We start from the raw sequence: 25812 nt of genomic DNA, 5'->3' as shown, positions 1-25812 counted from the left end.
ATTGATTGGAAATAACTATAAAACGACATCGCTTTAAAATCCATCGTTTTTTTTTAATTAAAACGTCATCTGCTTAAAAAAAAATTCTTGTTTTGGTATGTCATAAAAATAATTTGAAAATGGCAACCAACTCTACTTTAAATTTACAATATTTCAAATATTTAAGATAAATAATCAATATTATATTTTTTTTACTTTAAAATAGTTTTTGTGTTTTTTTTTTTTTTTTGCAAAATGCATGTCAAATTCCACGATTTAGGTCGAAAGATTATAAAGTTCGAAGATAGAACAACACTTGCCTCTTAGCAACATCTCAACATAACTTCCTTTCAAGTATAAATGAAAAACATTCATGAACAGAGTATATTACATAAGTAGTCTTTAGAAGTTTACCTCAATTATGCCTCTCATGAACATAATCAACCTCAATTATGCCTCTCATGATGTTATAAACTTCTAAATAATCAAACTTTATGTTAATTAATATTTATGCTTTGAAACACTAATAAAATCCACTATATCTTAATTTTACGTTCCATTTAAGTTCAATTTAATTGAAATACTACTCATTTCAAACCCAAAGTAAAATACTGCTCTAGAGGGTTTGGTGTTGCTTATATTTTACAAGTGATGCGTACTTATACATCTGATCATATTAATGACAGCAAAAAAGAGTATAAGGTAATGTTCATGATTTGTTTTAAAATATAAAAGTAACATTGCTTTTGTTCAAATTGAATTTAACTTATCATTATGAGCTGAAAAGGTAATCCATATGTGAAATAGGTAAAGCATTTTTGTTATGAAGTAATACAAATCAATTTCAGTTTTGTTAACAACTTTTATTTTCTATTTTTATCCCTTTAAATATATAATATGTAATTTTATTAATAAATGATTTACTTTTAAAATTTTTTTTTTCTTTAATAATTTTGTTGCCCATACGTAGTAGTACGAGTTGGAGACTAGTATATATATATAAAGTCTAAATCTATCTTGATGTATGAATTGAAACTATTATATATTTTGATAAAGCCATTTGAAAATTTACTATGTGAAATTTAACAATAACATATGTCAAATTTTACTGATTTTGAAGACCTTAGAAGAGGTTAATATGATATTGTTTTTAATTTTTGAATCTTCAAAATTTCAAACGTAAGACAAAATCAGAAAACTTTTTTTTTTTTTTTGTGAAAAAAAAAAAAAAAAAATCAGAAAAACTTAGGTGATAAAACAATATTGTGTGTTTGTTATGTTTACAATATAATTTTCTTACCTTTTAGACTTTGCATTATGTTATAAAAAAACATAGAACTATGTTTTTTTATCAATACATATGTACTTTACATTTTGTTTAGTGTTCATGCAAAACTTACAATATATATATATATATATATATATATATATATATATATATATATATGTAAATTTCTCTAGGTTTTGAGTTGGGGTTTGTATTCAATAATACAGTACTATAATATGAGGTGTCAATTAAAGTGATAAATGGAATATCTCATCGACCGAGATCTAATATATGGTGCAAGACATTCATCTTTGAGCAAAAAAAAAATAATAATAATTTCCCTTAATTATGTGAATCATTTTAGTAATCGTGTTGGGGATTATCTCGCAAAAAAACTGTATTTATCCGCCCATAAGACTAAAACAATTGATGTGTAATGATTTACTTAATTAATATATAACTAACTGACGAAAAAAATAATCAAAAACCAGTAAACAAAACTATAACAGTCGTGTGGCCTAAATAAGCTCCGTCGCTTCTACGAAAAGCCACAAGTTGAATTAAAATTTTAAATTATAGTCAACAAATATATATTGTCACACCTAGAAAACTATTCTTCGTGTCTTATAAATTGTAATTTGTAAAGAGTCGGTTAAAGTTAGCAGTGGCTGCTTATGTGTTCTTCCTTAAGCTTATGGATATGGTTATATCAATGACACTTCAACGAGTGTGTTTTCTTTTCCGCAGAAAACACAATCACTTTGAGATATTCAAATAAGCTAATCAACAAGATGTAGTTTTATTTTCACTCGGTAATCCTTCGTTTGTTAGTCGAAATCACATGTCAATATCACAAACATTTTCTTTTGTTGATATAACATCTAAGTCATTTTAACACTAAATCAATATCCATATATATTAAATCAACAAGTCATGTGCTGGTTATAATAAAAAAAAAAAAGTGATCTACTTCTCTAATAAAGAGCAAAAATGCCTAGTTCTCTAGATATTTTTCAGAAAGTGCATATTTCTCTAACTAACTCTTTCACGAAAACTAAACTTATGTGGCAGCAGTATATATATTTTGTTACTCAGTGATCTAAATTTAAAGAAAACTTCATATATATAGAAAACATTTTTTTGTAAGGGTTTTTAAAGAAAACACTTTTTTTTTGCTTAGAATTTATATAAAAAACATGATAACGAAGATCTGGATATATAATGTTGAGTGTTAACGTCAATTCGTGACCACGAAGATCTGGCATAGAACTTTGGAAATAATATTATTAAAGAACAAGAACTTATGCAATGCAAGGAATGGAATTTGGTTTTGGTCGGCGATGTGAAGTCCACGAACTCACGTAAGCACCAACTCAGCAACACCTGGTTCTCACAACTACCATTCGTTAAATATCTAATTCATATGGTTATATATACCAAGGTTGTCACAAAACAAAAGTCATATAAATTTATTATTATATGTGCGAAAGGATGGGTAACGAAAAGACAAGAAAAGGTAGGGGTTTTTAAATCTAAAGTCAAGTGACGCGTGACCGTGTCGTAAGATGGCAATGATCTATTATGAGTCTATGATCTGCTGATCGATCAGAGTCCTTTTGGTACTGATAAGTTCTCTCTGTTATCTGGCACAAAAAGTTATTAACGAAACTATAAATATTATAGCGACAAAATCACAAAAACCATTGGTCACTGCAACATTGATGTTTTGATTTGTAAAAAAAAATATTTCAAAGGTTGTTGTTCAGTTCAAGATTCTATTTATAATAATAAAGGCTGTTGTTCAACTAATCTATTGTGTAAGCTTAATCTTTCAAGGCTGTTGTTCGATAATTCTGTAACTATTCTTTGAAGATTAAATTGAACTATTTATTTCTTCGCTGACTAAATTTAATATTATAGCAAATTAATTTTTTTAAAATAAAATTGTTGTTTTGGTGTATAGCGTGCTAGTACAATAATTCATTAGAAACACGTGTAAATATGCTGGCAAAGATAAAGACGAATTACTGATAAACTCGGACCATATCAAATTGTAGAAAGCATATACTTATTCAAACCAAAACCGTTATAAAACAAGACAAAATTAGGTAGGCCAAACATTAACAACCGGCCAAAACAACCAAACCCCATTTTATATTTTCGTCGTGCAGTTTCATTTTTGGTCGTTTTCACGTTCGGCCAACCAACCAACACAAAGGAGACTCAAACGGAACAAACAAACTAGCCAACCAAAACCCCCAATACAAAAAACCCAAACCAATCAAAAAACTTCTTGCTTTGGTCACGGATGGATCAAGCCTTGCCTAAACCACCACCGGTGGTCACCACCGTCGTCCCAGAACCGCCGCCACCACCACCACCAACGCAGCCGTATGTTCTACGATACATGGCGGATTTTCTTGGCCGGATTGGTATAAAGGACACAGACAAAGATGGTAACGTCAGCCCACAGAGTCCGAGGAGTCCAAGGAGCCCAAGAAACAACATTCTCATGGGTAAGTACGAGCTAGGGAAGCTTCTTGGTCACGGAAGCTTCGCAAAGGTTTATTTAGCTCAAAACATAAAGTCCGGAGACAAAGTCGCCATTAAAGTCATCGACAAAGAGAAGATCATGAAGAGCGGTTTGGTTGCTCACATTAAAAGAGAAATCTCGATCCTCCGCCGTGTTCGTCACCCTTACATCGTTCACCTATTCGAGGTCATGGCTACGAAGACAAAGATTTACTTCGTTATGGAGTACGTTCGAGGCGGTGAATTATTCAACGCGGTGGCTAAAGGTAGATTGCCGGAAGAAACGGCTCGTAGATATTTCCAGCAGCTGATCTCCTCTGTTTCGTTCTGCCACGGACGCGGTGTTTACCACCGTGACCTCAAACCGGAGAATCTGCTTTTAGACGACAAGGGGAATCTTAAAGTCTCTGACTTTGGTCTCAGCGCGGTGGCAGAGCAGCTTCGACAGGACGGGCTCTGCCACACGTTTTGTGGGACTCCAGCCTATATTGCACCCGAGGTTCTGACTCGAAAAGGGTACGACGCAGCGAAAGCTGACGTTTGGTCTTGTGGAGTGATCTTGTTCGTGTTGATGGCTGGTCACGTTCCGTTCTACGACAAGAACATAATGGTTATGTACAAGAAGATTTACAAAGGCGAGTTTAGGTGTCCTCGTTGGTTTTCATCGGATCTTGTTAGGTTATTGACTCGGCTTCTTGATACGAATCCGGATACTCGGATTACTATACCGGAGATCATGAAGAACAGATGGTTCAAGAAAGGTTTCAAACATGTTAAATTCTATATTGAAGATGATAAACTATGTAGGGAAGATGAAGATGAGGAGGAAGAGGCATCATCATCTGGACGGTCTTCGACGGTTTCAGAGAGCGATGCGGAGTTCGTTATGAAACGGATGGGGGTAGGGTCAATGCCAAGACCAGCGAGCTTAAACGCGTTTGACATTATATCCTTCTCTTCCGGGTTTGATCTGTCTGGTTTGTTTGAGGAAGAAGAAGGAGGAGAAGGGACGAGGTTTATATCAGGTGCTCCTGTTTCAAAGATCATATCGAAGTTGGAAGAGATTGCGAAAGTCGTGAGCTTCACGGTGAGGAAGAAAGAATGGAGTTTGAGACTAGAAGGTTGTAGAGAAGGAGCAAAAGGGCCTTTGACGATTGGAGCTGAGATATTTGAGCTGACTCCATCTCTTGTGGTGGTGGAGGTGAAGAAGAAAGGAGGAGACAGAGAAGAGTATGAAGAGTTTTGTAACAAGGAACTCAGACCGGAGCTGGAGAAACTAATCCACCAAGAAGTTGTAGTAGAAGAAGCATTGTATTTGCCATCCGATACAGTATAGCAAAGAGGAAGGCTGAGAACAAGAATTGTACTACATTCTTTCGTTACTACTGATTATTTATTCGTTATTCTTGTTCTATGTTTATGTTGATGATGGTGTAAACTTGGAGATTACAGAGATCTTCAAGATCCTAGTGATGTGTGAGTGTGTATATATAAGTGCTAATGTAATGTGAGGGATAGGAAGATGAGAGAAGAAAAAGGAAGCAAAAGATGAGTGAGATATAAGGCAATTTAGTCGATTTTTGCTGGTCATAGAGCCAGTTTGTTGGTGGATTGCTCAAAAATATTGTATATATATGTAAAGCAAGAGATGAGCTTAATAAGAATACTATCTCAGCCTTCCCTTGGTTAACTGTTATGTTCAACCTAAGCTTAATATTTGCCTAGTTAAGAGTTTTGTAGTACTCTTTGTGACATTTTTTATCAGATCCAAATCAAAACACCTCAATGAAATAAAAACAAGTTAGTTAGTGAAAGTGAAAACTCAGAGTGAGAGCATAAGGTTCATCTATTAGGTAAACTCACAAATATTGAATCTGCACATGTAAATCACTCAAGATATTTGTGGGTATTTTATAAGGTTCATACAACAATCACACCGGCGAATGAAATGACTAGATGGACTACTACTAATCAAGCTGAAATATATGTATAAACCTGGTGATCCGGGGGAGTTCAGATCTCGAGAAGCTTCAAGCGCAAGTTTTGGATTGATGAGATGAATGAGCAACCAATTCCTGCAAGAGAATGAAGTAAGTAAATATACCAAAGATGGCTAGTATGATTCTTGCTTAAGCATAATATTCTATATGTGAAAAATGAGAGATGCTTACTTCGGAATATCGGCTATGATCTCTGTGCATGTAAGAAGTCTTAACAATAGTTTCCCACTTAGTAACGTTTCTGTAGTTTTCTGTAAGATCCTGCTTTTGGATGTTGAATGAATATCTACGTGAATGGATCTGAGAGGCGGCTACTGAAGGCAGATTATGACAAAGCCAAGATTCAGAAGGCTTTTTGGGGGATGGTGGTGCAAGAAGTGACCAATCTGAACCACTATTGATCTTCTCCAACTCATCACCCTTCACCATTTCACCACTTCTAATACTTATATTTTCAAAAGCTTCAAGGTCATGATTAGCCTCTGGTTTATTTCCCATGTCTGCTTCCTCTGGAGAGGTCATGGCATTTGAGTTATACTGATCCTCAGTCATGGGATCATTCTCGGTGTCGACATATACTGTCTTCTCCAAGAGTGAGCTTATTGAACCATTGCTTTTACGGTGGAGTAACTCCTGAGACAAGCTTATGTTTCTAGTATGCTTACTCAACCTGTTAGCTCTCAGGTTCTCGGTTTCTTTACGAGTCTCAGGGAAACCAACAGGGTGAAAAGGAGAACTGTTGCCTGTACTACGAAAAGGTGACATACAACGAGTGTGTCTGTAAGGAGATGAAGACCTACTTGCAGGAGAAAGCAAGTTTGATTCAGAGTTGAACTTCTTCCCAGTGCTTGAATGAACCGGTGATTGAACTTTACCACTCAGCTTGTGTTTAGAAAATGAATCAAGAGCCAACTGGAAAAATGTACAAGAGTTTATAGTCAGTGAGTGTCTAATCATATCTATAAGGGACTAATAGGAGTTCAAAGGACAGGAGTGGAACCTTTTTTACAGATTGGAATCGAGATTTAAGTTGAGCAACCTTGCTTGACTTCACTTGATCATGGCTTGGGGATGTTACTGGAGAGTTGTGTTTGGATTTGAAACCAGGTACTGTATTCAGCATGGTTAGAGAGTCTTTAAAACACAATTGTGGAAACATCCCACAACCTCTCTTTGAAAGATAGGCATACTCAGAACCCCCATCATCATCTTCATCATTGTTCTCACTTGCTTCACCATCTATGTCTTGGTGGTGATAATAAGATGGGACTACAGACTCATCATACCTATTAGGAGTTTGCTGCTTCTCCCCAGGAACTAACTCTCGTATCTGTATGGTTGGTTCAGGCATAAAACTCGATGGTTTTCGATTAGAAGCATAGTGAGGCTGCTCCACAGTCATGGCTTTGGCAGCTGGTAAAAACCGGTTCAACATAAACTCCCGAGATTGATTATCCTCAGAACTTTTTAGTGGTTTCTTGGTCTCAACAACACCATATCCACTCACACCACTAATGCTGTTGTTAAAAGAAAACGAGTCCTTTGGAGAGAGTGTGTCACGAGCATCAGAAAACACATCATCTTCATCATCTTCTGATTCTTCAACTTGTTTACCTTTTAAACTCTGCAATCTTGTCATGTTTCCATCAATGGCTTTACCCGGTGGACGACATGGTTTAAAGACTTGTTCTTCTTCTTGCGTCAAGTCACAGACTTGTGGTCTGAAATCGTTACCCTTTAATCTCCCAGGAGCTTGCTCCCAAGTGAAAGGAACAGAGGCAGGTTCAGTAACCTGATCCAAACCAGGGATAAGAACTGGATGACATTCACTTGTCTTAGTAGAGTCATAATCAGTGAAGTTATTACTCTTGTTTCTACGTACAGAGACAGCTGATGTGTTCTGCATCCGTCTTGTTGAAAGAAGAGGTACGTTGTAGTTCAGTTTCCTCTCCGCCATTAGTAAGCAAAGAGCAGTGTTCAATTTTCGTTCTTAGGATATGACTCACAGACCAATGAAACTCGTTGGTATATATACCAAGTTCTCTAGAACAGATCTGACAAACAAAAAAACCAAACATAACAGTGTTCAGTAATCTTGCATTTTATCCACATAATGTGAAGTTAGTGGAAACAAACAAAAAAGATTTTTTTCTAGTACTACTAGAAACTTCAAATTTTTAATATAATAATGCTAACGCAAACGCAACACCGCTAAATAAATTTGAAATCTAGCAACCAATAATATCAAATACAGACCCGTGACATCAATCATTATATGCACAATTGAGTACTAGGCACAACTATAAGATTGTGACGATCTCATAATCGATGTAATTAAGCAGAATTGAGATAATCAAATTAATGATCAGGAAAATTATAATCGATAATCAACTAATTAATTAATTAAACTCGTTTACGGGAGAATCAAAGTTTCCAAAAAAAAAAAAAAAAAAGTCCTTAAAGCTAGAAGAAGGATTGAGAATAACGTTACCAGAAAGAAAAGCACAGATCGAAAGAGAACCGTAACGAGAGGCTTGAGAGAAGGGAGAGGAAGAGGCTTTGAGAGTTTAAAAAGGAGAGTGAAAGAAGACTTGAGTAAACGTAACAGAGAGAGAAGGTAAGCTTTTCTTCCTTTTGGTGAGTATGTGCCGTGAAGATGACGAAGAGAGGAAGATGGAGACTGGAGAAGAAAAAGGGAAGATGAAGTTTAGTCACGAGATGATTGGTGCATTTGGACTCTTCTTCTTCCTGCCTTTACTTCACTTTCTCGTTCACTATTGGTCAAAGATCTTGTTTTGCCTCTATGCACATTAATAGAGGTGGCGGTATTTAACCAGATTTAACCGAAAACGAACCACAGCAAACCAGATTCAGCCATTTCTTGTGACCGAGACCGACCTTATATAAATTGAGCACTAAGTAACGTACCGTAGAACAGATAATTTAATAATCCCTTACTAGTAATTATGAGGCCTTTTTACTTGTTACTTTTGCACTCTGGGGGAATAATTTAAGGTGTGTACCGACACATTAGAGAGAATGATAGAAGCAAAGAATTTTTGGCGTAACCAACAACAACTCAAATTATTTTCAATCATTTAGTTTTTATATAATAGATCGGTTGAATCAGTTAAGAAATACACACATTAGAGTTTTTTTTTTTGTTTTCCTAATAAAAGTGTGTACACTTGTCATCATAACTTCGGAGAGTTTTGGATATTGTTATACAAGTGATGACATATGCTATAGTATGCTTAGCTTACATGATGCAAAGTTTGTATGATTTTTTTTTTCTGATATTTATAAAATATTTTATTCATATACACAATACCATAATAATCAACTTTACGCCCAGAGAAACCCCATCAAATCAGTGATTTTTTTGCATCACACAAAAACAAAAGAGAGATTATGGTAATTTTGTTTGTGTGATGCAAAGTTTGTATGATTTTTTTTTTCTGATATTTATAAAATATTTAATTCATATACACAATACCATAGCAATCAACTTTACTAGAGAAACCCCATCAAATCAGTGAAATTTTTCCATCACACAAACACAAAAAAAAAAGATCATGGTAATTTTGTTTGTGTGTGTGTTTAGTAAAGGGATAAAACGATTGGCTAACTAACACTCTTAGTCAGCAGGCCGCTTTCGAACACCGTTGCGGCGTTGCCCCCTCATTAACGTATAATTGCATGCTAAGTGCCAAATGCCAATCTTTTTTTGCCAACTGCTGATTTTTTAAAATTTCTATTACTAATTCTTAGAAAACAAAAGAAAATTAGTTAGACTACACTAGAGGACATGGAGACTGATTTTTTTTATCTAGAAAAATGGATTTTTTGATTACTGGATTGAATATGATAATAATGGACAAAAATGAAATTAAGAGTGATTGCAATTCATTTGTTCAGACATAATAATTAAACAAAGTAAAAGTCGAAAGTGATTATCATCATGCAATGGAATCCCATCCCATACTTCAATTAACATATGGAAATTTAGGAGATTAAAAACTTTTTGCAACTTCTTTTTGTTTTTATGGTTAATCCTATTGTTATAGTTTGTAGGTGCTTAAAATTTGAAGTTTGAATCAAAGTGATCAGTTAGCAAGTAGTAATAACAAATTATAGCCACAAGCCCACAACCCGTGATGTCACAAAAGGATCCAAATATATGTTGAGCATGTAGATATTTTTTTTGTTTTGAATTGACGACTTTTAGTGACCAACACAACAAAATTGACAACTTTTATTTGGTCAAGTCTTATTGAAACTTGAATATATTGTTATAGTTTTATTGGTGCTTAGAATTTGAACCAGAGTGATTACTTTAGCAAGTAATAACAAATCATAGCCACAGAACCAGTGATGTCACATAAAGATCCAGATATTTTGATCATGTGGTTTCCATTTGTTCTGTCATCCCAATAGATTTCTAATTTGTCGAGTATAAAGCCATATCCTAATCCCACATTGTTTGTAAATGTATCACTAGCATTTTCCATGGACTTGGCCCTTGATTAAGGGTTTCGAATATGCTACGGAACGAAGCCATCTTTTTTTTACTTCCTACGATACTCATATAAAATAAATGTTCACAGGTACAGAGAACAAAATCCAAGATAACATTTTAAGAAGTGAACCAAAAATTAACGAAATAAAAAAAACAAATAAAAGTGTCTTCTTAATTAAGCAGAGAGATGGGAAAAACGAAGATTATAAGATCGTTGAACCAAAAAAGCTTTTAAAACAATTTAGTTCTGCTCTTGAGCTTCTGCAGCCTCCTTCTCTGCTTCAGCCATTAGTTCATCAAAGTTCTCAGACTTTCCAAGTGTGATCTCGATCTACAAAGTCATATAAAGCCACAGATTTAGCTAACAATATTATAACCAATTTCAATTTCACAGAACAAACAAAAAAAAATCACAGAATGAAGCTTTAAATCCCACACAGCCCAAGTAATTTCTCGAATAATTTGTGAAGTTGAAATCATATTACCTTAGCTTTCTGCACAGGACGACCCCTTGAATCATCCTTGATATCCACAGTGGAGGTCATGATCTCTGTAAGAAGAAGCAATTTTCCAAATTAGCAAAACATAGTCACTGAATCTTTCAAACCTCATTATTGTTAACACTAAGCTCATTCAAGATTTCAAGAAGATCTTACTCTTTTCAACAGCAAAGCCATTGTTCTTCAATATCTCAGCAACCGTAACCACAGTAGCAATGGCTGCACAATGCACACAAATCAATGTTTTATGAGTAAAACCAAACACAAACCTCTTCCAATAAACAAAGCTAAGCTAAGAACAAGATAAAAAGATTCTATCTCAATGACAATAAAAGGAAATAGCTTTTCAGGAAAACCTTTGAATTGAATGAACTCAACACTACTCAGTTACATATATCTCAATTAATTAGAGAGATTAGCTTCATAACCATACATTAAATACAACAAGCTGATAAAGAGAACATTACCCATTCCTAGTGCAGACAATTCAACATCAGTGTACTGCTGCATGTACCTCTGTTCAAAATCAAAATCACCAAAACAAAGTCAGTACCATACACATGTTTTACTCAATCTCCAGAAGCAAAACAAAGTTCATAAACCTTAACAACACAGAGCACCAGCAAAATAAACCCATTCAAACAGAAACAACATGAATAAACACAGCTCGAATCTATAGATTTTAACCTAAATACGAATCAATCAACAGTCGATTTCAAAAGTTTTATCGGTTTACCTTGGCGAGATTGACGTAGAAGAACAAAGGTTTCTTAGTGTTGGAAACCTGAATCCGATTCTTCTTCTGGGTATCAACGGCCAAGTTCATGTTGTTCACTCCTTCCGTGATCTCTTCCATTGATAACTAACTCTAAAATCAAAAAAACTTCTCTTCTCGAATTTAGATTTCTCTCTCTCTCTCTCTCTCTCTCTCGCTGTGTCTACGAAACGATGAAATTGAAAGAGAAAAGAGACGACGATGAAGCTTCTCTCTGTAAGAACCAAACCCCCCAAAAAAACCCTAACTAAAAATCCCAAACCGACATCGTTTCTACACAGCCTAAACAAATGGGCTAGGATCCGGCCCAAAAGGCCCTATTCAGAGAGTGAGTGAAAATTAATTTAATATTTTATTTATTTTTGGAAAATTTTTTAATTCTGCGATGAGCCGTATCGGCGTTATCCGATCAGATCGTTGAATTGAATCATCGAGAAGAGAGACTCAGACTCGCCGGGGAAGAAGAAGAAGCTATGCCGATGTTCAAAGCTCCGTTCAACGGCTACTCTGTGAAATTCAGTCCATTCTACGAGTCGCGCCTCGCCGTAGCTACTGCTCAGAACTTCGGAATCCTCGGAAACGGCCGTATCCATGTGCTCGAGCTCGCTCCTGGAGCTCCGGGAGTAACCGAATCCGTCGCTTACGATACAGCAGACGCCGTATACGACGTGTGCTGGTCGGAATCTCATGACTCGGTACTCGTCGCCGCGATTGGTGACGGCTCAGTGAAGATTTACGACACGGCTCTTCCTCCACCGTCTAATCCGATCCGATCGTTCCAAGAGCACGCGCGTGAGGTTCACTCTGTGGATTACAATCCGACGCGGCGTGACTCGTTTCTCACTTCTTCGTGGGACGATACGGTGAAGCTTTGGGCTATGGATCGTCCCGCGAGTATTAGAACATTCAAGGAACATGCTTATTGCGTTTACCAAGCGACTTGGAACCCTAAACATGGTGATGTGTTTGCTTCTGCTTCTGGAGATTGTACTTTGAGGATTTGGGATGTTAGAGAGCCTGGTTCAACTATGATCATCCCTGCTCATGATTTTGAGTTGTTGTCCTGTGATTGGAACAAGTATGATGATTGTATTTTAGCTACCTCTTCAGTGGATAAGACGATTAAGGTTTGGGATGTTAGGAGTTATAGAGTTCCTTTGGCTGTGCTTAATGGCCATGGATATGCAGTGAAGAAGGTGAAATTCTCACCGCACAGGAGGAATCTGATAGCGTCTTGCTCATATGATATGACTGTTTGTCTTTGGGATTACATGGTGGAAGATGCTTTGGTTGGTAGGTATGATCATCATACAGAGTTTGCTGTTGGCATAGATATGAGTGTTCTTGTTGAAGGTTTGATGGCGAGCACAGGTTGGGATGAGCTTGTTTATGTTTGGCAGCAAGGGATGGATCCTAGAGCTAGTTGATGATCATAATTCATAAGTAAGTCTGTGATTGCAAGAAAAAAAAGTTTTCCTCTTAATTTGTTGTGGAATTGGTTTGGTTTTGTTCAACGGATGTAGTCGGAATAAAGTTGGGATCTTGCAGTATAATGCAATGTATTGGAACTTCACATATGAAAAAGCTTCTCTGTAGTGTATACATATAGCTTGTTGTTACAGTATGAGCTGATCTAATCACTTCTTTTGCGGGCGCTTTTACGATATGGTGGTGATATTGATCAGAGCAATGTACTTGTTAGCATGTTACAAAACCAATGTGTTATTGCAAGTGAAGAAATGTGTAGTTACTATACAAATCTTGAGTCTCTTCTACTTAAGTTCAACAAGCATAGCACATGGTTATAGCTGTTGTGAAACTTCTAAATCATTGCTGCTTTATTACCGTGTGTTGTTGTCTTTACAATGTGTGAGTAAGACAATTGGGGTTATTACTCTCTGTAACTGTCTTCCTTACTTGGTGATGACGTATGCTTTGGGTTTTGAATATGTAACTTTGCATCTGCATTAGGATTCAACTTGTATCTACTATCTCTTAAGGCAACAAGTTTAACATGTTTCTTTGAGCTCCTGTGTAATTTGAACTGATTTTGAGTGTCTCCTGAGTGTCGTGAACATCTTAGCTGACTAGAAGATACCATTTTGTATATAATGCATTATGCATACCATTGGTCCGTTTGGGTTCAATCCTCATCATCAACGTTACTTGTTTCTATATGTATTTTGGTTTAGGATTTGGTTCAAGAGTAGAGATTATCTCGTTAGTTAATCAAACCCTCTCAATGGGGTGAACTGAAGGAAAGAATTTTATCGAGTTGGATTCTATCAAGAACAACTGATTTTATCTAGCTAGATCAAATGCCGAGAATGTCGCTTCACGATGGAAGGTGAAGAAAAAAAAAGTACAATGGATGCAAGAATCAGTTGAGAGGGGTTGCACACTTGCACATGGTTCAACATTGATTGGATTTTATCTAATGATACATGTGTAGAATGAAGAGTTCTGACCTTTGTATTATATATTGTCTTAAGGTCATCTGACTTTTGTATCAAAAGTATTTTTCTTTCTGCATAACGCGACCGTATTACAAGATGGCAAAAAAGTTTTAAAGTAAGTAACATGATCATGTCCTTATCCATCAAGTTATCTAAAATTTTGTAAGATCCATCTGTAAACATTCTATCAGCTCAAAAGGAAGTGAAAAGAAGTGTTCACCAAACACCAAAATGTAAAAGAAAGAAAGAAGAGAGTGAGAGAGAGGGGTCCATGAAGTCAATCACTTTCAAAAGGAAAGCAAACCCACATGATCTTGTTCCGGATGCGGATATATTGAAAACACACTTCTCTTATTATTATCCTCTTTTCTTTCTTCTTTATTAATTATATAGATAGATCATATACAATTATGCATAGTGTACGTGTCTATATTCTCTCATTTTAAGTTTTCTGATAATAATCCATTATTTTGTTATGGTTTGTAGTCTTGTCAATTAATGAGAGTTAGAAGTTATAAAGAAAGACGATCCGACGACAACTAACTATATTGATTTTTTTTTTTTTTTTGTGATATATTTTAGAAAAGTAATGAATACGAGAAAAGACTAAAGACAGTAGGATCTGAAATCCCAACAAGATGCGTGTATATCATGATTCAGTGAAAAGGATCCAAACTAAATGTCATCCAAAGCTCGATCTTTTCTTATTGGATTGACTTTTGATGACACTTAACGACAACAAAACGAATAACAAAAAGTTAACACCGAAAAAGACAATAGGAAAAACACACACAAAATTGCTAGGATGCTAAGTTGGTTCTAATAGTTGTTATGTGGGTTTGCGAACCGTACTAGTTAATTAGTTTTTTCTTTCTAGTTTATGAAAACCTTAATTTGAATATTGGTTCTCAATTGAGTATTACAAATTTACAATATAATATTTGTATCAAGGTATTTCATTAATAAGTTTCTCTTAAATTACTCAAAAAATAATTGAATAATATCAAAAAATTCCGACTGTCTTGCTAATGTTTTAAATCTAGGCTTAACTTGGTGAATTGTGGGAAGTGATGTGTAATGTGTGGTGTGATGATATAATAGAAGACCCAATGATGCTACAACATGTGTCTACCCATAAGCACCCAGCCTAGCTAGATGAACAACATTGTATTATACATTTTAAAAACTGAAATTAATTAATAAGATAATGAAAGAAATAAATAAGAAGAGAAGAAGAAAAAAAAAAAATTGAAAGCTTTATAGCGAAGGAGAGGGGTCCCCTCAAATGCTAATAGACGATGGATCCAAAAGGTAAAGTACATTTACATTACACATCGTTGGGTGCAATTATTCATTCCATCTATCTCAACCCCTCTTTTGTTCCCTCTCCCCTACCATTTTTTTTTATTTTATAAAAACAAAGTTCTAAATATTTATATTTTGTATGCAATTTATATATATATGTTATTTGGCTTCTTTTTCTCCTTACTCCATTTGTTTGTTTATATTAAGGTATTATTCAAATGATTCTTACATATTCGTATGGTTTGTGTTCAAAGGAATGTTTTTTTTCAAGGAATAGATATATACCAAGCTTTTACATTTTATTTTTGGTGTAGTTTTAGACTTTAAAGACATATATGTCGTAAGGCTCCTATCACAATCAAAAGGACAACCCCACTTAGTTAGCTCATAATGATTATTTTATACGGATCACAATTTGTAGTAGTTCCCTATACTGTTGTTGGTGCAATGTATGTATTCATAAAAAATGAACAAGGCAGATAATAACTTTTTTAATATCTTCCATATATAAGCTTTAGGTAAAATGTTAGTTCAAAGAATATTTCAAAATCGAGCAATACCAAAATCAAATAAAAATCAAACCCAACATATATTCCCAAAACTCAGCCGCTGAAAAAGAGCAGGAAAAGAGCAACTAACAGAAACCATAATACTATTTTATAATACACACTCACACATAAATATACATTATACAATAATAAAAGTTTACAAGAGGACATCAAAATCTGAATATAAAAACGTACCAAAAGACTATAAATAAATAATAAACACACATGGTCTAAATTTCTCAAAAAAAAAAGAAAAAAAAAATTACAATTTAAATTTAGTGTTCTTCTTGAAGCTTCTCTCTTCAAGATCACTACCTTACGTCTCTCTCTCTCAATTTCATCTCAATCTTCTCATATAACTTTTATAAACAAGAACCAAAATCTTTTAAGTTATTTGTTCTCCTTCACTAAAAAAAACACACAACATAGATAATGAAGGAGACAATAAGGTGTTGCATCGCTTGCATTCTACCGTGCGGAGCTCTTGACGTGATCAGGATCGTTCACTCAAACGGACACGTTGAGGAGATCAGTGGGACGATCACGGCCAGCGAAGTCATGAAGGCTCACCCGAAGCACGTACTCAAGAAACCATCTCCTCCACCGTCCGACCACGACGAGCGTGACGTCATCTCAGCCACAAAGATCGTCGTCGTCCCTCCGGAAGCTGAGCTCCAACGTGGCAAGATTTATTTCCTCATGCCTGCAGCTAAATCTGATAAATTCGCCGGAGGAAAGATCCGCCGGGATAATAAAAGTAACGCAAACAACGCCGTCAAGAAGCGGTCACAGCATCACCGCGGTGGTGAGAAATGTAATGACGAGAATAAAGATAAAAGTTCCGAGAAGGATTTGTTGATCTCTGATCGGTACTTGACGGAGATATTATCGGAGAAAGTGGCGACGCAAAAAGATCGGAGGAAGGGACGCGTCGGCGTGTGGAGACCGCACTTAGAAAGCATATCGGAGATCATAACTGTAGATTGAGGAAACGGCATCGTTTTTGAGGATTACTTGATAGTAAAAATACGTAGCTTCTTTTTTTTTTTTTCACCATCATTTTTATATTAAAGATATCGTCAGTTGAGTTGTGCATTTGAATGACAATATTGAAGAGAAAAAAAGTTTTTTACTTGGCATCAATTTCTTTAATTGTTTTAGATTAAACGTACTACACCTTTCAATAGAAAGTAAATGGATTAGTGCTGTAATGCATAATATAACTTTTGTACGCTGACGTATAGTTGTAAAATATAACTCATGTATTTATTGAAATTTGAAACTATTCATTGTTTTTTGTATCTAACTATTTCCCTTGTACATTAGTAAGAATGTAAGGGCGCTTTGGTCTCTATAGCATTGCTTATCCGTGGGAGATGGTTCTTGTCGTTTGCGATGAGAATGGTGACCGGAGGTGGTTTCTCTGGTTGCCCATAGATGCTCCTGTAACCATCGGATTTGTGAATAAGTCCGTTGTTGTCATTGCGTTTTTGTGTTAGTTTGCGGAGAAGCTGTAGGCACCTTACAAGGAGGTTTTGAAGGCTGGCCTTTGTTAGGGTTTGCTCGTGGCAACTAGAATGGGACTCCAGCTATTCGGAGTTGTGGAAATCATGCAAATTTCCAAGTTTGGCACCTTGGAATTGGTGTTTCTTCTTCGGTTTTTGCTTTGGGTTTACGTTTCATATTTAACTGTTTTATTGTTGTCTGTTTATTCAGTAGATTTTGGTATTTTTTCCGCTACTTGTATTCCTTGTAACTTCTGTCACAAATTCAAAAATGGTATAAAATTTAACCTTTTACCAAAAAAAAAAAAAGAATGTAAGGGCATCACCATTGGAAGGTTTTAATTTTGAGTCTCTTATGTACTATTTGAATTTTTAATGAATAAATTATTTACTGTTTTAAAAATAAGAACCCTTGATCTCTTAATTAAAATTATCCCCTCCAATGGTGGGATATAATTTTGAGTCTCTTATTTTTAAAAGATAGTTTTTTGAAATTAAAAAATTTCATGACACAAGAAATAAAAATGTGTGAGTTACAGCAAGAACAAAAGTCTCTTCATTAGTCAGCAATCCCAATTTATAGCTAAAAGTTTTTAAAATTACTATAAGAGATGCAACATAAGAGAAATGCTAGTATTACCTTGTAGACTTGGGATAAAATCAACAAACAAATGTTATTCCTGAAGAATCACGTCATCTCCACCCTTAGTCCACGTCACCAATCCCTGCAAATCATAACCACAATATAGACGCAGTTACATATTTCAGCTTTTCATTAGTGTAAAAACAGATTGGGAGGAATTATTTTGTTACACCACCATAATAGGTTCCAATTACAAGAAAACAAAAGACTCAACTGAAATAACAAAAGGTTCCCGCAATGACAAGGAAACATAAGACTCAACTGAATATATTTCAGGGCAAGTAAAATCCGGAACCTCATAAAGAAAAAATCTCTTTGGGGTTCGTTCTTGACTCCTCCCCTTTTGAAGCTCTCCACCGATCTTCCACACAACCAGTCTCCCTCTTTCTTCCTTGATTCAATCTTCCATTTAGCTTACTTTCCTGTAATAAAAAAAGACAAAACAAAAACGTCATCAGCACCTTAATTGTGTAGTTAGATAAGTACTAAGTGTGTTTATGAAATAGATTCAATAGATTACCGAGTTGAGGGTGTTGCAATATGTAAAGGAAACAAATCTTTGATCCTCATCACGGTTGCACGAATCAGTTTCTCAACGGATTTAACAGAGCTAGTACTCAGCTTACCCAAAGGAACTTCTTCAACCAGCATCTGCAAGGAAACGGTCAGGAGTGATCCTCCTCCGTTTCCTCCAGGCTGATCACCCATACCATCCGGCAGAATAGCAAAACCGGAAGGCAGGAGAGCCACATAGTCAGGGTCTGTACCTGCATTGAGAACACCCTCTATTGATGCCGTATCAACAGGCGCATAGATCACAAATGATGCCGTATCAACAGGCGCATAGATTGGCGAAGCATCACATTAGACACAACTCATGTAGCTGAGAGAATACAGATTGCCGAAGCATCACATTAGACACAATTCCATTAATAATGGGAATGATATGAACTGGAGAACCTCCACAAGCTGAAGCACTGAAGTATGGAGTCATACTTCAACGCTCTTCAAGGTTTTTTTGCTGCATTGTCATGGAAGCATGGCTGGTACTGGGACTACACTTTCTTCATCCATACAAGCCTCTGTTAAACAAATTGTCGATTCCAACTTCAGATTTTTGCAGGGTTCTGTCTCATTATACGGTAAGAAGACTCTATCTTCTTTTGCTTATTGACAATCACGGAGCCAATCACACTCAGAGTATCCACACATCGACAACCACGGAGCCAAGATGGACGATCTTTGAGGATTTCAGCGACCTATAGTCATTTTAAAAAAATCAAGATTATATATTTATTCCGATCACAAACACAAGCCATAGAAGAATGAAACAAAACCACACATGGTTTCTAAACTCGCGAGACCGCATGTGAAACTTAATCGAACATGTTGAACAAAACTGTCGCGAATTCTTACTATCAGAAAACTTACCATGAGAAATAGGTTCAAGCTTCTCCGATTCTATCTCCTCTGATTTCAATCGATTCAATCTCCCCCGATTGATTCGACTCCGAATTCAATATCCTCATATACAATATCGTCCAAGTTTAATCGGGCCAACAAAATAATTGAGAGATTGGCGACAGAGAGCGAGAGCGAGAGAGAGAGGAAGGGAAAGAACACGGAAAAAAATTTTTTTGCTCTCAATATAACTCTTCACCAACCCTGCACTGACACGTCACGTCTCTTATGTGAAATCGAATATCTCTTCTTCTTTTTTTTTTTCTTTTTTTTTTTTCCTATTTTTCCACTAAAACTCCTTCCTAGAACCCCGTTGGGGTTAACCTAAGCTTATATCTAGTCCTAGCCAATTTTAGTAATTTTTGGATCCTAAAAGCTAAAATACGTGTAACTTGTGTTCTGCTTATGTAGAAAAATGTGCGTTATATCAAATTTATACTTAATATTTTTTTTAAAAACTAAAAATCAAGAAAAAATAATTCTCAAAAAAACTTGAAAACTAATTTGATCTCATATTTAAAAAAATAACAATATTTTAAATATATTTGTTTCATATTTTGTAATCTCATACGTAATAGTTTTATACTACTTGTCCAACTAATTTTAAATAAAATTATACCAACATTATCATAAATTAATCAAAAATTCAAAAATGTTATCATGAGAAAATTATTTGTTTATGTAAAAGTGAATATTTACAATCCTTTTTTTAGAGTTAATAGTTAACAGTATAATTTATTTAATTATGATATTATAATAATTAATTGTATAATTTTTTTATTCTTTTTCTTATAGAATTAGTAATTTAAAATTAGAATTAGTATTATTTTATATAATTATACTATTGTATTTAGTATACCATCCATGAGTTTTGTTAATCTTCTCGTATCTCTTGGAAAATAGTGACGCTCGTGGTTCGACCATAATTATTAACGATAGTTGTGTTTTTTTATAACTATTCCTCAATAAGCAACCGAACGAAACAGTTACGTTTATAACTATATATTTCTCCATAACATGTAAAATAGTAATTTTGTTAGTTGTAATCCGGCAAACTCGGGTCTAATAACTTGTCTCCTAAAATCGGATTGAGCTATACATGAACATCAATACATACTTGTTCTCAATAAGAGTATAGAAAAAATTGGTTTTGACTTAATCCGTATATAGCAATACATACCCACATGACTAAACTCTCCTGTCTCTTGGGACATCGCTGATAATAGGTTATTCCTTATAGTAGTTCAAGGATACAACACCGAATGCATGAAATCTATCTTATCATTTACCTTACATAATACATGATATACATTGGAGCCATGTATCTGTAACCAGTTATATAAAATAGTTATCTTTTAAAAGCAGTTATATATGCCTTATAAAATAGTTATCTTTTTTAAAGCAGTTACATATGCAGATTCATCCATAGCTCATAGCAGCTGAATTTTGATGATAATCCCTTCCAATTTTTACTGAAAAAACAATACAAAAATATAAACAACTGAAATAATTAAATAATCAAATCATGACAACAGAACATGATTGTTACTCCAAAAATCGATGTTATATAAGCACTTCACAAGGAATATCCATGAACAATGAACCAAAGGTATGAACAGAGGCATCAACAAACTATTACTAGTATAGTATAATATTAAATAATAAAGAAAAAACTGCATGTACCACAAAGACTACCATACACAAAAGCGACAATGAAGCAGCTTACGTTAAGAAGAAGGTCAATCGGAGTAGAGAGATAAACCAAAGAGGATGCAAACACAGGAATAGAAATCATGGAATAACATAGAAGAGCAATAGAATTTAACGAGCTATGAAAACGAGGTATAGCCTGAGAGATATTAATAGTAGTTGGGATTGTATATTTAGGGTTTTTCATTAAGTATTAAGAAACTAGGTTTTTGTCCACTTAGGAAAATGTACGGACAACGTCTCGGCGGTGTTGTATACGCGGACTATGCGGTGTCCAGGCGTCCGCTTTATAAGAAAACGTATACTAAGCTGTATAAGATGTATTCGATATGTTACGATACTGAATATAGAATAGGGACGCATATACGGGCAAAACGGCCGCATTTTAGAACACTGGTTAATTTAGTTATAGATTAAGGGTAAAACTAGGAAATCTAATGTAAAATGCATTGGAAATATAAAATAATGCATTAGAATTGTAAAGTGACACTCTTTGTAAAATAAAGAAAAATCCTTAAAATGACAATCTTTATAAAACAAATAGAGTATTAAACATCAACCGTAAATCAGTTTTTTTCATACTTCGCTGGTTTTAAGGAAACAACAGCAGTATTTATTGGATAGATTATTAAATCCAAACGTTGACAACAACAACAAACAAAAAAAGAAGATAATTAAAACCAAACATATCTTAAAGCTAGAAGACCAACAATACTATTATTCATTTATTCTTCGATGTAGTCCGTTGTTTCTCACTTGGTCTTCTTGGTGGAACCTCGCACTCTTCATTACGAACGAGCTAGTAACGCATGCCATTGTACACGAACGAGCCCCTGGGTATTGTCTTTCATATTTACTGGTTGTGACATAGGTTGAGCCTAATCCCAATGAACTATCTTTTTATATTTATTAAATTATTTAAATTTTTAATTTTTGTAATTTACAAATATGTGAAAACAAAGTTATATAACACACGATAAAATCGTTAATTGTTAAAATTGACACGTGTCGCAATCACATTAGTTACTAACTTTGAATCTAAGATTTATATAATAACATAATATTAAATAAGCTATCAAATCATTCACCGATTAGAAAACTTTAAAAAATTACATTAATTTCTTATTGTTTTATATTATGTTAATCACTAATTTTAACACATTAAACTTTTTTATACTTTAATTATTTTTCTGTATAAATTTCTTTTTACTATATTATTATAATAAATAATAATTGTAACTAAATTGCAAATATTTTCCTTATAAATTGCACATATTTTCCTATTGAAATTAGTAATTTAATAGATAACTTTCCTTTTAGAATTAGTGATATAATAAATTACTTTGGTTTTTTATAATTATTAAAAATATTAATTGTAATTCTTTTAATTTTATTAATTTTCTTATAATTATTAAATAAAATTTCTTTTTACACATCTCAAAATATTATCGATTAATTTTGAAAACTAAGATTTATATAATAAGATTTCCTACTAAAAACGTTTTTGTTAATTCAATTTAAATATCTTACCTTCAAAGGAGGGCTTTTGTCATTTAGTACATTATTACAAAAAAAAAAGTTTTCAAAATTGGTTTTCTCCGACTTGTAATCCTTCTTGTCCTTGATTAGTTTCCCCCTAATTTACTACTCTTATATTCGCCGAGATTTTGTGTTAGGGACCCTGCACGTACTAGGTCATACGTTGGTGCGAGGGAACGGGACGTTAAGAGGAAGTATTGCTCATCAATGTAATTATACAAATTAAACCTATATAATGTATGTATGGATCATCATATTGTTATAGGTGATTCTAGATTTGAGCCATTAAGTTTTTGATTTGTGAGCATAAATGTTACAACTTTTACAAGTGGGGTCAACAGTGTGATGAAAATATAGGGTAAGAAATATGACATACAAGGAAAACAAAATATACTACTATAACGCAAAAGAAAATAAACTTCTTTTTTTTTTTTAAGACAGCAGACCGCAGGCGGTTCCATTTCATCAAAACATAATTTAGAGCTTTGTGAAAGTAAACTATCAAAAATGGCTCAGCTTCTCTCCCGACTCTCCAACCTCTCTCACCGGAACCATTCGCTCGTAAGCTTCTCCGTTCTCTTCTCTCTCTGTCTTGGAACAAGTTGCGCTACGTTAAGAGAAAAGAATTGAACATTTGGTTTCTTGAACTCTGTTGGTAACTAATTAATTTGGGCAGATTCGTCTGTTTTCATCGTCACGCACCACCAACCCGTATTTGTCACTTGCATGCAATGCGGAAGTCGTCATGGCAAGCGGTGAAAACATGGGAGACGTTCTCTTGTTCGACGTCGCTAAGGAAGATATGCTCACCGTACAAGGGAAAAGAGTACCCCAAGAGCTCCTTGATGGGTACGGATTCGGAGCTTCTCATGGATGGATATTTTGCTGTGACCACCATGATCGTTCTGTATGTATCAGCGACATTTTCAACCCCTTGGCTTCTAAACCAGACCCGAAAATGGTTCCTATGCCTCCCCTTACTGCTCTTAAGACTTGCCAAAACCAAGTCTTTTGGAATGTGGCAATGTCTTCTTCTGCTCCTCCTGATCAAGAAGATCAACGTTGGGTTGTTGCCATCAAGTTCTTGGGTAGACAGCTTAGTCTATGCAGTCCCCGTCGTGACCTTCGGTGGACTAATATCTTAACCCCCTTGGACTTCACGGAAAACTCAAACCTGATGTATTCTAAGAGAGACCAAAGGTTCTACTTGCCTGCTCCTGGAGGCCACCACTTGTTCTCCACTTCTCCTATGATCTCAACTTTAAAAAAGACATGGCTCCTAACTTCCATAATTTGCAGTTTCGTGACCTTCCGGAGTTGCCTCAATCCAAGTGGGAACTGTTGAATTTGTGTTCTAGGACGGAATATCTTGTGGAGTCCGTCTCCACTGGTGAACATTTTCTCGTCAAATAGTATTTTATATCTCTACTCTAGTAGACTAGTAGTATGCATTGAATTGTTACATTGGCTGAAAACACCCTTGGCTTTCCTTGCTTGCGTTGCGTGCAGGTACGGTGAGAGTTTTGATAACGGCAGGCTGGGCTACAGAACAAAGCGGTACATGGTATTTAGAGAGGTGGAGACGATACAAGGAAGATACATGTGTTACAGAGAGGACATTGTGTTGATGTTTTGTGTTTGTGTGTTTACGATGATGAAAATAGAGTAAGAAAGTAATACTTTTATTGATCTGAAATTTGAATGTATTACAGACTCGATTGTGTTGTGTTACAAAGACTCGATCTATATTTACCAAGGCTTTAAGTGTTACAAGGTTTGAAGAGCTTAGAAGAAATCTTGGAGTGAAGCTGAGATATGATTAAGGGGGAGTGTTGAAGCATAATCAAATCTCGTTTCACAACATATTTGCATAGCATAACATATTTACATAACACAACACATTTACATAACACAACACATTTGTATAAGTTAGTTATTTGATTTAGGGACGCAAGTTGTTCTGTTTCTCCTATGATCTTAACTCAAGTTGAATGAGTCCTTTGTGCTCAGCTTCTCTCACGAAATGGTACTTGATCTCTATGTGTTTTGTTCTTCGATGCTGCACCGGATTCCTTCCAATTGCTATTGCAGACTTGTTGTCACAGAAGATGGAAGTCCCTTCTTCAAGCTTTAAACCGAAGTATTCCAATAGTCTTTGTAACTATTTGGCTTGATTTGTTGCTGCACATACGGCAATGTACTCTGCTTCCGCCGTTGATTGAGCCGCCGTTTGCTGCTTACAAGATTGCCAACAAAACATAGCTGATCCAAGACTAAAAACATAGCCTGTGGTGCTTTTCTTGTCTTCAGGACAACCACCCCAATCACTGTCCGAGTAAGCTATTAACCTTGGTGTCTCTTTCCTTGTAAAGAACACGCCAAAGCTTGAGGTTCCCTTGACGTATCTTAACACCCTTTTGGCTTCTTGATAGTGCTTCATGCGTGGTGATGACATGTATCTTGATATATATGAGCTTGCATACATCACATCAGGTCTTGATGCACACAAGTACAAAAGTCCTCCAACAATGCTTCGATACTTCGATGGATCTCCAAATTCTTTGTCTTCATCTTCTCCTCCTTTTCTTTTTTCTTGTGGTGTAAGCGGAGTGCTTACACTCTTGCTCTCCTTCAACCCAAACTTATCAATAAGTTTGTTTGCATATTTTTCTTGTGAAAGAAATATGCCACGATCATCTTGGTTCACTTCCATCCCAAGGAAGTAGTTCAGCAAACCAAGATCAGTCATCTCAAATTCGCTCTTCATGTTCTCCTTGAATGTGTTGATGAGTTGAACATTGTTTCCGGTGATGATGAGATCATCGACGTATAAGCTAACAATCAACACGTCTTCTTCTTTCTTCTTAGTGTACAAAGCCGCATCATTCATACTTCTTTCAAAACCATTTTGAATGAAGTAAGAATCTATTCTCCCATACCATGCCCTTGGGGCTTGTTTAAGACCATATAAAGCTTTGTAGAGCTTTAACACATTGTCTTCTTTGCCTTCTATCACAAACCCAGGTGGTTGTGTGACATAAACTTCTTCTTCAAGCTCTCCGTTTAGAAAAGC

The 25812-nt window shown here is 35.2% G+C and overlaps 5 protein-coding genes, 1 long non-coding RNA gene and 1 pseudogene across 10 annotated transcripts; 4 read left to right on the top strand and 3 right to left on the bottom strand.

Moving 5' to 3' along the window:
* The first annotated feature begins 3371 nt into the window (after positions 1–3371).
* Positions 3372–5468, top strand: LOC104778937 (CBL-interacting serine/threonine-protein kinase 18). The gene has a single exon (XM_019240116.2). It carries the CDS (start codon positions 3555–3557, stop codon positions 5112–5114), a length of 1560 nt encoding a protein of 519 aa, XP_019095661.2. The 5' UTR covers positions 3372–3554; the 3' UTR covers positions 5115–5468.
* A 138-nt stretch (positions 5469–5606) lies between these two features.
* On the bottom strand, positions 5607–8851 carry LOC104776958 (uncharacterized). The gene is made up of 4 exons (XM_087503416.1): positions 8270–8851; positions 6779–7832; positions 5950–6690; positions 5607–5853 (listed from the first exon to the last, which is right to left on the bottom strand). Exons 2-4 carry the CDS (start codon positions 7733–7735, stop codon positions 5809–5811), a joined length of 1743 nt encoding a protein of 580 aa, XP_087359542.1. The 5' UTR covers positions 7736–7832; positions 8270–8851; the 3' UTR covers positions 5607–5808.
* A 1640-nt stretch (positions 8852–10491) lies between these two features.
* LOC104776957 (uncharacterized protein At2g34160) lies at positions 10492–11676 on the bottom strand. The gene is made up of 5 exons (XM_010501136.3): positions 11534–11676; positions 11265–11313; positions 10954–11016; positions 10783–10847; positions 10492–10628 (listed from the first exon to the last, which is right to left on the bottom strand). The coding sequence occupies exons 1-5, from the start codon at positions 11651–11653 to the stop codon at positions 10539–10541; spliced, it is 387 nt and encodes a 128-aa protein (XP_010499438.1). The 5' UTR covers positions 11654–11676; the 3' UTR covers positions 10492–10538.
* A 369-nt stretch (positions 11677–12045) lies between these two features.
* Positions 12046–13331, top strand: LOC104776956 (peroxisomal targeting signal type 2 receptor). Its single transcript, XM_010501135.3, has one exon. It carries the CDS (start codon positions 12046–12048, stop codon positions 12997–12999), a length of 954 nt encoding a protein of 317 aa, XP_010499437.1. The 3' UTR covers positions 13000–13331.
* Positions 13332–15960: 2629 nt separating this feature from the next.
* LOC104776953 (uncharacterized) lies at positions 15961–17024 on the top strand. The gene has a single exon (XM_010501134.3). It carries the CDS (start codon positions 16314–16316, stop codon positions 16866–16868), a length of 555 nt encoding a protein of 184 aa, XP_010499436.1. The 5' UTR covers positions 15961–16313; the 3' UTR covers positions 16869–17024.
* Positions 17025–17122: 98 nt separating this feature from the next.
* LOC104776955 (uncharacterized) lies at positions 17123–19794 on the bottom strand. Of its 4 annotated transcripts, none has more exons than XR_015592045.1 (5): positions 19461–19747; positions 18550–19288; positions 18292–18451; positions 18027–18111; positions 17123–17640 (listed from the first exon to the last, which is right to left on the bottom strand). It is a non-coding gene; the product is annotated as an uncharacterized LOC104776955 (long non-coding RNA). The 4 variants fall into 4 exon arrangements; XR_015592056.1 differs by having other exon boundaries at positions 18325–18451; XR_766193.3 differs by lacking the exon at positions 17123–17640 and having other exon boundaries at positions 17857–18111; positions 19461–19794.
* A 3396-nt stretch (positions 19795–23190) lies between these two features.
* On the top strand, positions 23191–24493 carry LOC104778936 (uncharacterized; annotated as a pseudogene). The gene is made up of 3 exons (XR_015586942.1): positions 23191–23300; positions 23416–24129; positions 24249–24493. The product of XR_015586942.1 is annotated as an uncharacterized LOC104778936 (transcript).
* Positions 24494–25812: the final 1319 nt, after the last annotated feature.

The sequence above is a fragment of the Camelina sativa genome, chromosome 3, assembly GCF_030686135.1.
Source record: "Camelina sativa cultivar CO46 ecotype springtype chromosome 3, ASM3068613v1".
NCBI lineage: Eukaryota > Viridiplantae > Streptophyta > Magnoliopsida > Brassicales > Brassicaceae > Camelina > Camelina sativa.
This window is presented reverse-complemented; position numbering and strand designations above follow the sequence as displayed.

Coding starts and splice junctions, on each gene's coding strand:
- LOC104778937 (XM_019240116.2), top strand. CDS start 3,555: ATGGATCAAGCCTTGCCTAAACCACCACCGGTGGTCACCACCGTCGTC.
- LOC104776958 (XM_087503416.1), bottom strand. CDS start 7,735: ATGGCGGAGAGGAAACTGAACTACAACGTACCTCTTCTTTCAACAAGA. Junction 6,691..6,778: donor GATTCCAATCTGTAAAAAAG/GTTCCACTCCTG, acceptor ACATTTTTCCAG/TTGGCTCTTGATTCATTTTC. Junction 5,854..5,949: donor ATCATAGCCGATATTCCGAA/GTAAGCATCTCT, acceptor ATTCTCTTGCAG/GAATTGGTTGCTCATTCATC.
- LOC104776957 (XM_010501136.3), bottom strand. CDS start 11,653: ATGGAAGAGATCACGGAAGGAGTGAACAACATGAACTTGGCCGTTGAT. Junction 11,314..11,533: donor TCTACGTCAATCTCGCCAAG/GTAAACCGATAA, acceptor GATTTTGAACAG/AGGTACATGCAGCAGTACAC. Junction 10,848..10,953: donor TGGCTTTGCTGTTGAAAAGA/GTAAGATCTTCT, acceptor TTCTTCTTACAG/AGATCATGACCTCCACTGTG.
- LOC104776956 (XM_010501135.3), top strand. CDS start 12,046: ATGCCGATGTTCAAAGCTCCGTTCAACGGCTACTCTGTGAAATTCAGT.
- LOC104776953 (XM_010501134.3), top strand. CDS start 16,314: ATGAAGGAGACAATAAGGTGTTGCATCGCTTGCATTCTACCGTGCGGA.